At 59.2% G+C, this 13,141-nt stretch overlaps 3 protein-coding genes across 3 annotated transcripts; all 3 read left to right on the forward strand.

Moving 5' to 3' along the window:
- Window positions 1–2,212: 2,212 nt before the first annotated feature.
- On the forward strand, window positions 2,213–6,169 carry LBRM_19_1420 (conserved hypothetical protein; the record flags this gene model as incomplete). Its single annotated transcript, XM_001564186.2, has 1 exon — window positions 2,213–6,169. One exon carries the CDS (start codon window positions 2,213–2,215, stop codon window positions 6,167–6,169), a length of 3,957 nt encoding a protein of 1,318 aa, XP_001564236.2.
- Window positions 6,170–8,496: 2,327 nt separating this feature from the next.
- LBRM_19_1430 (putative mitochondrial carrier protein) lies at window positions 8,497–9,528 on the forward strand (the record flags this gene model as incomplete). Its single annotated transcript, XM_001564187.1, has 1 exon — window positions 8,497–9,528. The coding sequence occupies one exon, from the start codon at window positions 8,497–8,499 to the stop codon at window positions 9,526–9,528; it is 1,032 nt and encodes a 343-aa protein (XP_001564237.1).
- A 1,289-nt stretch (window positions 9,529–10,817) lies between these two features.
- LBRM_19_1440 (putative proteasome regulatory non-ATP-ase subunit) lies at window positions 10,818–12,056 on the forward strand (the record flags this gene model as incomplete). Its single annotated transcript, XM_001564188.1, has 1 exon — window positions 10,818–12,056. One exon carries the CDS (start codon window positions 10,818–10,820, stop codon window positions 12,054–12,056), a length of 1,239 nt encoding a protein of 412 aa, XP_001564238.1.
- Window positions 12,057–13,141: the final 1,085 nt, after the last annotated feature.

Below are 13,141 nucleotides of genomic sequence, written 5' to 3' on the forward strand. Positions count from 1 at the left end.
CCCACACCTCCCTAATCAAGCAGAGAACACCAAGGAAAGCGCCGCCGATGGTGAGCCGGTCTTGCCCTTCCCCCTTCTCTACCTGTGCAAGCGCCCTCTCCATGCCGTACGGTCGCTCTTCTACTTGATCGTGTTGCACCGACAAAACCCCCACGAATAGGCCTTCCTCCCTTTCCCGTACCCCCTCATCATTCCTCTCCCCTTGACCCTCGCCTACACACTGCTTCCTTGCCTCTTCACATCACTCTCTCTCTCTCCCTCTGCGTGGATGCTCCTGTACGCATGTGTATATTTGCCTGTGCGTCTCGAGGGAAAGAATAAACAAGGAGTAAGCTCGAGACAACATCCTCACTCGAGCGCAGGCTGAGTCGTCTCGTTACTGTTGTGTTTCGCATTGTGCTCCCTCGCAGTTGTCAACAGAGAGCAGTCCGAGGCCCTCGGACTGCGCCACGTCTTCTTTGCTGATGGCCCCACACTCCTCGCGTCCTCCGCAGAGAGGGGGGTCATACGAACCACACCACAATCTGCCCTTTGAAGGGCAGAGCACTGGGCACTGGAACACCCCATGAGTCCGAGCGCCTCCTCACAACGAGGTACACACACTCTAGTGCGCGGCCCCGCAGCCTACTACAGCTCTCAGCTGCGCGCATGTACTTGGAAGAGGGTTGTTACTCTCGCCTTCCCGGCGTGGACCGCCAGCCAATCGGTGCCATTGGCCGACACGCTGCGGAGGTCATCGAAGCAGCCACGACTCGACTTGCCAAGCTGGGGGGGGGGGGGGGGCTGCCTGCCCGCACGAATGGAGTCTGCCAACGAACGTCTTCCGCTCTTTCTACACAGCACTGCTTGAATCAGAGCTACTGTACGGTGACACCACATGGTGGAATGGCGCTGGCCAAAACTGCGGGAAGGCCCCCTTGAGCCCATTTCACGCCAGCGCAGCTGCAGTCATCACGGATACGCCAAAATATGCAGACAACAGAGACCTGCTCGAGGAGGCCGATCCCTTGCCCCCGACCCCGTAGTGCCGCGGCGCCGCGCCCGCCGGATGACGGTGTGGCCGCAGCACTTTGGCAGCTCTCACACGGGTATGCAGGCATCGACCCCCTCGGAGCTCCACACGCGTACGCGCCTCCCTCATGCGCAGCGGTCGCGTGTACTCCAGCGCATCACTCCCTGGCGGGTTGCAAGGCAGACTCTCCGGCCGGAGAAAAGCCGGCGACAGGAGACTGCGACCCCTTTGCGTGCAGCTATCGAACTGAGTGTAAAGCAATGGGGCTACGCTTTGAACTCCTGCGAAGACAACTAGGTTAGCCAAGAGACAGAGGAATACGTGTGGCTGCTATCCCAGGCTCACCCTATTTCCCCGCAGCGCTTGGCACGGGCCCTACAACGGTGCAGGGTGGCACAGTACAACGTACGTGGACCCCAATGCTGGCGCTACTCGACCGTCGCGTGCACCACTCGCTTCAGCTTGTCTAATCCGCAGTAGCCAAAGGGCACCGCAGCGAAGATGCTACGACTGCAAAATCGGCAATGCCAGAATCCCCGACGCCAACTGCATAGACGACACACCTGGTCACCGGTCTCAGACGCCAGGCCAACGCCCTCCCCTGTTACCCGCACGGCAGACGCCGCCGCCTCCGTCCTCGAGCAGAGCCATGGGCGCGGCTGCTTGAATCAAGGCGCACAGTCCGCCCGAGTCCGCCTGGCACGGATCGTGCAGCACGCATGCGAAGAAGGGGCGATGAAGGACTAGAGGAGCCGGTTAGGCGCTTGGCCCGATGGCAGGAACGACTCGTCTTGGACGGCCAGGCGAGTTAGCCGTGGCGCAACACAGAGGCATAGGGTGGGCTGTGGCTGTGCGCATGCGTCTCGTTGTGGGCTTGCTCGTCGTGAGGTGGACCCGCTGAAAATAAATTATCGCTTTTGCCTTTTCCGCTGCAGCCTTTATTCTTTGGGTCTCGCTCTCTGTCAGTCGACACCCTCACATGAACATCTACCCACGTGTTGGCAGAATGAGGCGCGAGCTAACCTCGTGCCCAAGGCTGTGGTGTGCGCACGCAGCTCCGCTCATCTCTCTTGCTCTTTTCTGCCCCCTCCCCCTCATCACCTCTTTGCGAATGCGGCGGCTTGCAAGACTGCGTACTCACTCGTGTATCTTCCTCACATCTCATCACACTTACGTTAGAGTTCCGCATCACCAGTCGAGATGAATGACTACGATGAACTCTACGAGGACGACTTCGAGAATGACGAGATCGCCTCTGCCGCCGGCAAGTCGTTCTCGTCTCACGTGGCCTCCATGACAACACCGCACTTCTCTTCTTCTGCCATCCACGGAACGGCCTCGAACGGCGGTGTGGCAACCGCCACAGCGGTGGGCTTTGGTGGTGTCGCAGCGAAGAGGTCTCGGGTGATGAATCCTCCGCCAAGACCGACGTGTTCCTTGGATTCGAGCTTTTCTAGCTACCAATCATCTTCCTCTGACCTGTTGCTGCCGTCAGCACACGAGCTCTGCTCCTCCTCCTCCTGGCATTCGTCCACCTCGTCGTCCCGGCATCACTCGCCCGCTACCCGCCCCGCCAAGGATTGCGGTAGCACTCGACGTGCTGCCGAATCCGGAAAAGGCCGGCGAGCTTTTGCCACTGCCGGTAGCCCCAACGCTGTAGTGCTCGCATCTGGCTACTTCCGCACAGTCGCGTCGCCAAAAGACCCCAACGCCGTTACACTCACCTATGCGCGCCCCTCTATTCCCCAAGCACCTGAGCAACACGAGATCACCTCTAGTGCCCAGGATGCGTACGCAGAGCTTCACGCTGATGATAGGGTGCAGGTGATCGTCAGCGGTGCTGGGAAACAAACGCAATGGATCCCTACGTCCGAGACGTCGACGACCAACGCCGAGGCAATCTCTTGCACCTCCCTCCATTCAACGCCAAGTACTTCGTCGCTCCCGGGACGCGCTCGCTCCTCACATCGTCACGAGCCGAGTGCTAAAAGCAACAGCGTTTCAGCAATAGGTGCAAAACTGCCGCAACACGCCACAGCTGTCGCCCACGCCTCGCGAAGCTCCTCGCCCTTATCCTCCAGTACAGATGATGATGATGATACCGGCGACTGTGGGCAGCGGCACAACACCTTTTCATTCCCCTTCGCCACTGCAGCAGCTCCGGCGGCCGCTGTGGCGGCTGGCATTGTGACCGCGGTCACGCGCAACGTCTCCGCTGAGCGTAACCACTCCTGCAGCGACTCGGCTGCACTTCACAGTGGTAAAAAACTGCTACACCAGTCGAACTACACCTCGCTGGATGTGCTGGACAGTAACGACGGTCATGGCCATTGCCGCACCCCAGCTGAGATAGACGCAGCGGCGGCCGCGGTCGACGACGAAGAGGAAGGGGAGGTGGATCACAACAACTTAGGTGCCAGTGCTACTGTGCCATCCGAGGCGGCAGCACGGCGGCAGCGGATGACCTCCTCGTCCTCAGGTTGCTCATCGGACTCCTTCACGAGTCCCACTCCATCTGCCCTTGTGGGACCGTCGCTAACCAACCGCCAGCGCACTCAGTGGCACAATGCTGCCATAGCGTCATCATCCTCTATGTCACCTACCCCACGCACCTCATTGAAGAGGACCTCGCTGCTGGGTAGGTCTGACAGCATCGGCACCGCAACCGGCTCAGTGATGCCGCTCTCGCTACCGCCACAACAGCAACCTCCCAGCCTACCTCGCATACACACAGGCGCGGTGCCGCCTGACTTCCGTACTGATCACAGAAGCAGCCGTCAAAAAGACTCAGCGGCTTCTATGAAATTGAGAGCCTCAGGCAGTCATTCCACCTCATCTATGTCAGCTCTATCCGCAGCGTCACTAAAGATGCTGGCAGCAGGCAATGATGCCGTGCGCAGCGTCAGTCAGCGGCGGCAAGTCAGCGGCGCTGCCACCAAAACGATAGATGCACGGCTCTTCAATGGTGTCTACGGCCCACAGAGCCCACGCACCGCTAGCGGTGAGGACGACGACAACAACAGTCATGTAGAGAAAATGCCACGGAGCAATATGACAGCGAAACAGCCGCCACCGCCCTCACTCCCGCGGTTGAACTCTTCCCAGACGTCGGCTACCACATCCAGAGGTCTCCCCTTTGCTAAGATGGTCGTAGCAAAGACCAAAGGGTACACAGAGACGTCGACCGCCGCTGCCGAGGACGACGACCCACCTGAGCCGGATGAGCGGATGGCGCTACTGGCGCGCGTGGCGCAGCTTCAAGAGGACATAGCCACGTGGGATCGCCGCATTGAGCAGCAGCGTGCCTTGATGAATGCCGGAGCGGGAAAGTCGGGCAATGCTGCGGTCTCCTCGTTGCAGCGTCACTCCGCTGACGCTGCAGGAGCAGCGCGGAGACGTACGGGCTTCAACGGCGGCAAGCAGCGCTCCGAATCGGTGCAGAATGCATCTCCCAAGCAGACTGACGCCAAGGGTGGCCGCCGCTCCGTCAACACACGACTCGCTAAGCTGCGGCAGGAAAACGAGCATCTCGAGGCCCAATACGCGCGCCAAGGCGCCGGGACGGCGGGAATGTGCGTCCAGACGTTTGTTGTGCGGGCAGATGTTCAGCTGCAAAAAGTGCGGCAGCAGCTAAAGGAGGTCACGGCCGCGCGTCGTGCTCTCGAAAACCGCGACAAGCGCGCCGCGCATACCATCGAAGAGGTGCACCGTCGCATGCCGACGGCGGATGAACTAGAGGAGAGGCAGCTCAAAGAGGGCATCTACTCGCGCACGAGTCTGCTACGCACTGTGAAGGAGCTCAAGGCGAATATCAAACGCACACGCGCGGCGACCAAGCTGATGGAGGTGAAGTGTGGCGAACTCGACGCGCATGTGCGTCACAGGCGCCTGTCTTCCATCACGCCAAAGGAATACGAGGCGCTCTGTGCCAGCCGTGACGCTAATGCAAAGACAATTGAGAGGCACAAGACCGCCATCTCCGTGTACGCAGCTGCCTTCGCACAGGACGCGCGCAGCTGCTCAAAATCTGCAGCGAGTGGATTCGGTGCTGGCGGTGGCGCTACGCAGTCAAGCCGCAGTTCCCGCACGACGTCGCCACGCGCATCCTCCGTCTCACCAGCGGGGGTAGGGGTGACAGAGAGAGAGCAGAAGCAAGTGCTCGCAGAGTACGAAGTCACCAAGGCTGACCTTCTGCTCCAGCAGAAGAGAGCACTGCACGACCGCAAGCAGGAGTTGCAGGCGAGCATCGACGAGCTGTGGCTTCGGATACAGAAGCGCAACGAGCAGATCAAGGCGAATCACGCGGTAGCTGGGCTTAACTACGTCGATACCAGCTCTGTTGCTGCTGCCCACGAGCCCCTTTACGTCGTCGGGAACACTGGCCCGAAACGCCTGACGCCGGCGTCGACGTCGCCGATGCCCGGACAAGGCTGTGGCTCCCCGGTTGCGGGAAGCAGCGCAGCAGCGGTGCGCAAAGGGTCGCTGCGAGATCTGCTGCGCTCTTCCCTGAAGCGGCGCACAGAGGCAACGACTGCGGCGGAAGGTGCGAAGGGTGGAGTCGACGCGACCACAGTGCGTCTTTGCGGTGTCGTCGCTGGTGAGCGCAAGAGGAGCCAGGAGAATGCTAACGCGAACGCTTTGCACCGCGGTTCCAAACCACTGCCAGCACTAACGCAGACGGGCAACAGGATTGCAGCTGGTGACGAGATCCCGATCTCCGCTGCTGCAGCTGGAACGACCCCATCACGACCCTCCCGGTTGGCCTTATCGCGTGACACCATCGAGGACGAAGATGCCGCCCACGGCAGCATTGAGGCCATACTGCAAAGGATCGACGCGGACAACAGGCAACTCTGTCAGGGTGTGTTTGAGCAGGGGCGCAGAGAAGGAGCGACGCCGCCGAGGCTCTGGCAGGGCTTCGATAACACCGACGCGGTGAAGGCAGCAGACAGTGTCCACAGTGATGCCGGTGACTACACCGGTGGTATGAGTCAGTGCGACCCCGCCACCAGTAGGGCGGCGCGACCACATGGTGTGTATGACGAGGAAAAGATAGATGAGGCGCCAATGGAAGAAGAAGTGATAGAAGAGGAGCTGGATGCAGGCAAGAGTGACGGGTCTGGGAGGTCGACACCTGAGTGGCTGCGGGAAAACTAGCGGGTGGGCTGTCGTACCGTTCACACACACACACACACACCTCCGCCCGATTGCCGTGACCCTATCTCCTCGCTCGACCTCTCTCCTACAGCCTATATTACCAGCTCTACACGAGCGCGTTGCACCGATGCTGCCAGCCCCCTCCTCCATGATGTCTGCTGTGCATCCCGCGACTTGCTGCCGCCGCTGCGAGCACCGCTTTTACGTCTACTTCCTTCTCGATTTGTCGTAGGTACTCGGCGCCTGTGCGTACGCCCCGAGTGGAAGAGAGAACGAGGGGCGGACCAAGCGTGCGGAGGCGGATGTGTGGCGGCGGCAGTGCGTGAGAGGCGCTTGTATGCCTCGACTCACTGTATAGACTCTATAAGCCAGAAAACGAAAAGGGGGAAAGAAAAGCATCTACAGCAGCAGCAGCAGTGGCGGTGGCGGCTGGCGAGAGCTTCAATTCCTCTCTTTGACTTTTATCTTTCCCCTTCGCATGTGTGCATGCGCTCGTCCCGCACCTGAGTGTGCAGGTGGGTGTGTGGGGTGTCTCTCTGGTGTAACCTTCTCCTTGTTTCGTTTGGGCTATTGTCCTCTTACTCTACTCTTCACTCTCGCTTGTCTTTGCTTGGTGAGCTTGAGTTACCGCTACTACTACTGGAAGCCTACACACACACTCTCTCTCATGCACGCGCGTGTGACTGTGCATATGCTTCATTTCTTATCGTGTGGTGGTGGTTTGCAGGTTAGTGCATGGGTGGCCGATGTGTGTGTGGGTAAAGTGCCTCTGCGCCTGTTACTCTCTAGTACGTACATCTGCATTGCACAGGTTGATATACGGTGGGGGAGAGGGAGGCAACGGCAGCGGGCTGCTGCTGCTGCTGCTCTCGCCTGCCTTCCTCCCCGTTGTTGTGAGTGAGTGTGTCACTGTCGCACTCTCTCTCTCTCTCTCTCTCTCTCTCTCCTTGTCTGTCTCCCTTCGCGTAATGGTGAGGATGGAAGGGGGAAAGAGGGGGAGAGCGAAGAGTAGGCAAAGGGCGTGGTGTGGCCACACCATCTTTGCATGTGCATATCCTTTTGGCGCCAGGCTGCCCCTGTATTTTCCACCTCCCTTGTTGTCCCCCCCCGCACGCGCGCCCTACGTGGATTGTTTACGGCGTTCTTCTCGTTTTCTCCTTTCATTGTTGGCTGTCTTTCCCCTCTCTTGGCTGGGTGCGTGCGCGTGTGTGTGGGTGTGGGTGTGCCTATACATGTAATCTCTGCCTACATGCCTCCCAGCGGAGTCTAGAAACCCCTACTGATGTTGCTAACGACTGACACCCACTCTCTCTCTCTCTTTATCAAATGCTCCTGTCACCTTCTTAAGGCTGACACCGTATGTGGTAGATCGGAAAGGATATGAGGATATAAAAGCATCAAGACACACCACCCGATGGCGCCTCCGTCAGTGTGCATTTTTACCCTGGCAATGCCTGTGTGGGTATCGAGCCGCACACGCAGAGTTGCGCATGCGTTTATCAGCTCCTCTCTCTCATCTTCTCCGCCGTGCATCACTCTCCCCCATCCTCTCTCTTTGTTTGGCAACCCACCTTCGCTCTCCGTGACGCCAACAGTCTCTCATCTCCACCCCTTTCCGTCTCTCTCCCCACTTCCTCCGACAGCACCCTGTTGCTGCAGTGGTTACACACATACGAGCACACAAAACAGCACAGAGAGTTGGAGCAGCTCCCCTCCCCAGGAAAGTCTCAAGCTCTCCCGCTCCCGAAAATTTGTGCCACCTCCTATCGCCACCATTTCGCCTCAAGCGTGCTCAGTGCCACTGCACGACGAGTCGGGCACTTCCTAAGGCGCATGCATGCATAAATTGTCATAGATACACGGTAAACGAACCTCCTTGGACCTCCTCAAACGACCACTCTCAGCGAGACTTACAGCGCATACGTGGACCTCCTTCATAGACTCACCCATACGAGGAAATAAAGCCATCTGTAGAGGGAAAGAGCGATAGTGAGACAGCAACCTTCTCATGATGTGGGTGTATGTGCGCGCCTACATTACCCCAACCTCCCCGTTCTGAGCTTCCTTTCTCCCGCCCAAATCACTGCCGCTGGTGACGCCGCCCCTCGTAAGTAGTCCTTTACTCCCCCTCCTTCTCTCCTCTTCGCTGCTGCTCCTGTGGTAGTGAGAAGATACTGTTGCTTCTGTCCTGTAATCACATTTTTCCTGTGCACTGCGCAGCACTGTCGCCCCTCCCCTCCTCCCCCTCCCCTCTCGGTCTCTTTCGCCGTGGCACACATCATCGCCCTCCACTCTAGCGCGTGCACGGTCATCGCGTCGATCTTTCGATGCCCAGCAGTGAGAGGAGGCATGCTGCGTGGGTGGATGTAGTCGCTGGTGGGTTTGGCGGAGCACTCGCCAAGTCGCTACTCAGCCCCTTCCAACGCATCGTCGTACTGCAGCAACTTGGGCAACACAAGAACTACAGCATCAAGGAGCTGGTGCGCCACATCTATGCGCAGGATGGCTTGAAAAGCTTCTGGCGCGGCAACCTCACCTCGATGGTAATTCGAGTGCCGTACAGCGGCATTCAGTTTCTGCTCTATACGCAGCTAAAGTTCCTCTTCCAGGACTGGCTGGATCGTCGTCATGCCGCCACAGCACTCTCTGGCAACCTGGTGGGCAGCGACAACGACGGCCATGGCAACGCGTCCGGCGCCGCGACGTTGCGCGGAGTGTGGATGGAGAAGTTCATCATGAAGTGCGGCGCCGGCGGCATCTCGGCCACGATCGCCGGCGCCGCCGTCTACCCCGGCGAGGTTGTCCGCCTCCGTCTCATGTCTGGCGAGAAGAAGTTCACCGGCATTGCGCACACGTGCCGGCTTGTTTATCGGGAGACTCATTCGCTGCGCAACTTCTACCGCGGCCTCGGCGCGTCCCTCATGCAGCGCGTCCCAGACATCCTAGTCAGCTTCGCCACGTACGAGACGGTCAAGTACGCCGTGCTAGATAGCCCCAACCCGCCCTTCTTCAAGGACAGTTACGCGGCGCGTAATGTGCTATCAACGATGGTAGGTGGCTCCGCAGCGGCAATTGCCTCTATCCTCCTAGCGTTCCCGCTCGACGTAGCGAAGCGGCGGATCGGAATGTCTGGCCAGGGTACCGACAAGACTGTTTACCGCGGCGTCGGCGACTGCCTGCGACAGGTCTACGCCAAGGAGGGCATCCGTGGTTGGTACGCTGGGGCCTTTGTCGAGGCGGTGCGGTGTGTGCCGCAGGTGATCCTCATGTGGATGTTCATCGAGGTAATTCAGAAGGAGCTGTCGCTCTACGCGAGAGTGGCATCAGCCGAAGAAGAGGTGACGGGGAAGAGTCCTTGAGTAGAATCAGTTGAGTCCCCCACCCCACCCCTTTTCTCTTTTAGACTCGGTTCGACTTTGCCAAAAAGCAGCGCTCTCCATCAGCACGTAACGCTGAGGAAAGAGGAGGTGGAGGTGGAGGTGGGGGGATAGAAGAGGATCAGCAGCATCACGAGCATCACGCCCGCTTTGCGAGGTGCTCGCACGAGGATCGCAATGGACCTATACCTGTGCGCGCGCCCACGCACGGTAGAAGTGGAGGGTAACGAGCTGTATCTTCTCGGTGTTGTGCGCGCGTTGAGGGGTGGTTGTTTGGTTTGCTCCTCTTTGTTTCCCGGCATGGACAGCAGACGCGCTGAACTGTTTGTGTGCGTCGGTCGCTTTCCTCGCCTCCTTTTTTCGGTTTGCTTGCCTGTTTGCCCCCTCTGTGATGAAAAGCGGGGCGGACGCTGTGCTGACTGTGCGCGTTCGCTCTGTTTCTTTGCGCTTGTTGATCAACCCAAATTGATGTGTCGTTGTGCGTTTCTTTTGGAGGAGGGGGGGGGCATGCCTGGGAACGCAAAGTGCCACTGCAAGGCGAAGAAGACACCCGCCGCTCCCCCCGTGCGCTCGTCTGCGCGTTTGCCGCCCCTCCAGATGAGCTGCATCGCAGCTGTTTCGTCTTATTTTTCCCGTTTCCCCTCTCTCTCTCCCTTGCTCATGCGGGGAGGAGGGCTGCCTGCCACGCATGTAATGGCTTTCTTCATGCCTCAGCGTGACCGCTGATGTTCTGTGCAGGAACGAACTGAAAAGCACAGTACGCGCCTGTATGCACGCGTGTACCCGGGTGGGCTACACATGTGGACGGCTGCCTCTGGCACTAGAGGACGCGGAGCACGCTGGTGCTATCCCCCTTCGCCGCCCCACCCCCACCCCACCCTCGTCTAGAGAGCGCTCAATCGCCTCTCCCACCATCCCCTCCCTCCGCTGCCCAGAGCTCGTCCGACACGAATGCAAGCAGTAAGCGAAGACGGCGCTATGCCACACGGTGCAGCTCTGTCACGCACAATATCATTCATCCTCCAGTCATGCTATAGTGTCTCGTCATTCCTCCTCCATCGCCCCCCTTCCATTGCCAAGGCTCTACCGCCGCCGCCGCCACCGCCACCGAGAACCGCATACGCAGCGCTCAATACACGCTGACGCGCAAGCACAAACTCAGCAACAGACACTCGAGCTTGGACAGACGCTCTCTCCCCCATCTTTGATTGGCGCCATCTTTGTTTCTTCTCCCATCGCGCTACGCATCAAGCTATAGACTCGGGGAAACCATGTCGACTCCAGAGGCCCGCGCGCAGGTCTACCTGGTCAACCTCCGCGAGAAGCTGGAGGCGAACAACAATGCCAGCGCCGCTGCCACAGTGTCGCGCGCTCTCGACTACTTTGAGCAACGCTTCTGGTATGAGCTTTCAAGCGAGCTGCTGCAGCTGATCCGCGACCCAATGGTGCTGGAGGACGCGCACGAACTGTACACGGACGTCATTGTGGCTGTGCGGGCTGACATCTCGCCGATTGCATACATCATGATTGTGCGCTCCGTCTGCTTCGCTCCGCACAGCACGACGCAGAACGCGCTGGAGCTTGTCGAAGGCGCATGTGCGTCCCTCATCCACAGTAGCTCGGAGCAGGGACACTACGCCGCCTTGTGCATCCGTGCCCTCCTGCTACTCGAGAGCACGAGCGCCGAGGAAAGCGCCGCGCTGGCTGCGGTTCCTGGGTCGCCACCGCACACAGCACGCAAGCTACTGGAGCAGACCGAGACGTACCTGCACGGCCTCAAGATGCACGAGGTGGAACCAGTGCTGGTCGCACTCTACGGTATGGCGCGCGGTCGTGACTACGAGATCCGGCGCCAGCACACGAGCTACTATAAAAACTCCTTCGATATCATTATCTTCTTGGAGAAGGCAGATCTGCCCATGCGCGACGAGGACGTCACCACGCTGGCGTACAAGACGGTGGTCGCTGGTCTCTTGTCGGACAAAATCTTCAACTTTGGCAAGCTCCTTAACTTCGACCAGTTTGTGTCTCGGCTGCAGCGGGAGTCGTGCCCGCAGCACTGGGCGCTGAAGATGATGCAGCTGTGCAATGATGGCGATGTGGTGAGCTTCGAGGCCTTTTTCCGGCAGCACCAGCTGCAAATTTCGCAGGAGCCGCAGCTCGTGAGCGCCTCGGCGACTCTGCACCGTAAGGTGCGGCTCATGGCGTTGCTACACCTCATCTTCTACACCCCTCTGAGCGAGCGCACCTTCACCTTTCACGCGGTGGCTCAGCGGTGCGGCGTGCCAGACAGCGGGGCGGAGCCACTGCTGCTCGAGGCGCTCGCCCATGGCATCATCAAGGGCCGTATGGACGGCTTAAAGGAGGAGGTGCACATTACGTGGGTGGAGTCGCGTGTGCTGAGCCTTGAGGAGGTGAAGGCGCTGGCGAAGCATGTCGCGAAGTGGCGGGAGCAGGTAGTGGGGCTCACGGAGTCGGTGAAGGAGATGGCAAAGAGGATCCCGCAGTAAGAGTGAAGCAAAAAAAAAAAAGGGGGTGCAGAAGGTGGCTGCAAAGATGGCGAAGGGGGTCTGAGGCTGTGAAGAGGGACACAGCCGCCCTCAGCACAGTTTACCGTTGTACGGGAGGGGGAGGGGGGGGGGAGGTGCAAGAGGAGGGAGTTGGACGCGCCTTTGGGATGGGAAGTGAGGGTGTTCCCCCCCCCTCCTCCCTCTCCCTCCCCCCTTCTCTCCTCTCTGGGGTCTCCCCCTGCTTGCGACATTGTACGCGGACGTGTGTTTGGTGGTCCCTTTATCCGTTGTTGTTGTTGTTCTTTCGTCGTCGTCTACTCCTGCGTGTGCATGGCGGTGGAACTGTTTGCTTTACATTGTGCGCCCGCCTGTGCATAGGCGGGCGCCATGTGGTATGGGGGCGTATTTTCTCTTGATAAGATCTGAGGCGTGCGAGAGAGGGTGACGAGGGGGTAGCGCGTGCACCTGAGTTCACGCCCACGGCGACAGCAGACAAGGCATTTATGCGCGCTACGCCACATCCACGGCCCAGGCTCATCCTTGTTGCCTCTCCTCATCTTCCCCCCCCCACACACACAGACAGACAGACAGACATGCACCGCCTCTACTTTTCTCATTCGCGTCCACCACTTTCACTTTTGCCAGTGCACTTGTCTGTGCGTGTGTCTGCATCTCCCCACTGACTCAATCGCCCTGTTTTATGTAGTTGAATCTCAAAAAAGGGAGCGAAAGAAGAGAACAGGAAAAGGCGAAAGAGGAGGGGGGGTTGGGCCGTAAGGTTGAAGGGGGAAAGCGGTGAAATGCAGCCCCTCAGCCCCGCTATGAAGCTCGACAAAACAGTTGCAACCTGCCTGGTTGTATAGTTTGCCTCCTCGAGGCCCGCTTCTCTAGCTGGTCGTGAAACATTATCCTCTTCTGCCTCTCACTCATTGCACTCATAGGTGGATAGGACAGGCAAGCGCAGCTGAGAGCACGCCGCCGCCACGTCAGGGGGGGGGTGCTGCCGGTGTTGCTATTGCTGAAATGCACATGGTTTACCCTTCTCTCTCTCTCTGAATCCCCCCTGCCCTCTCCAGGCAGNNATT

Source organism: Leishmania braziliensis, chromosome 19 (genome assembly GCF_000002845.2).
Source record: "Leishmania braziliensis MHOM/BR/75/M2904 complete genome, chromosome 19".
Classification (NCBI taxonomy): Eukaryota; Euglenozoa; class Kinetoplastea; order Trypanosomatida; family Trypanosomatidae; genus Leishmania; species Leishmania braziliensis.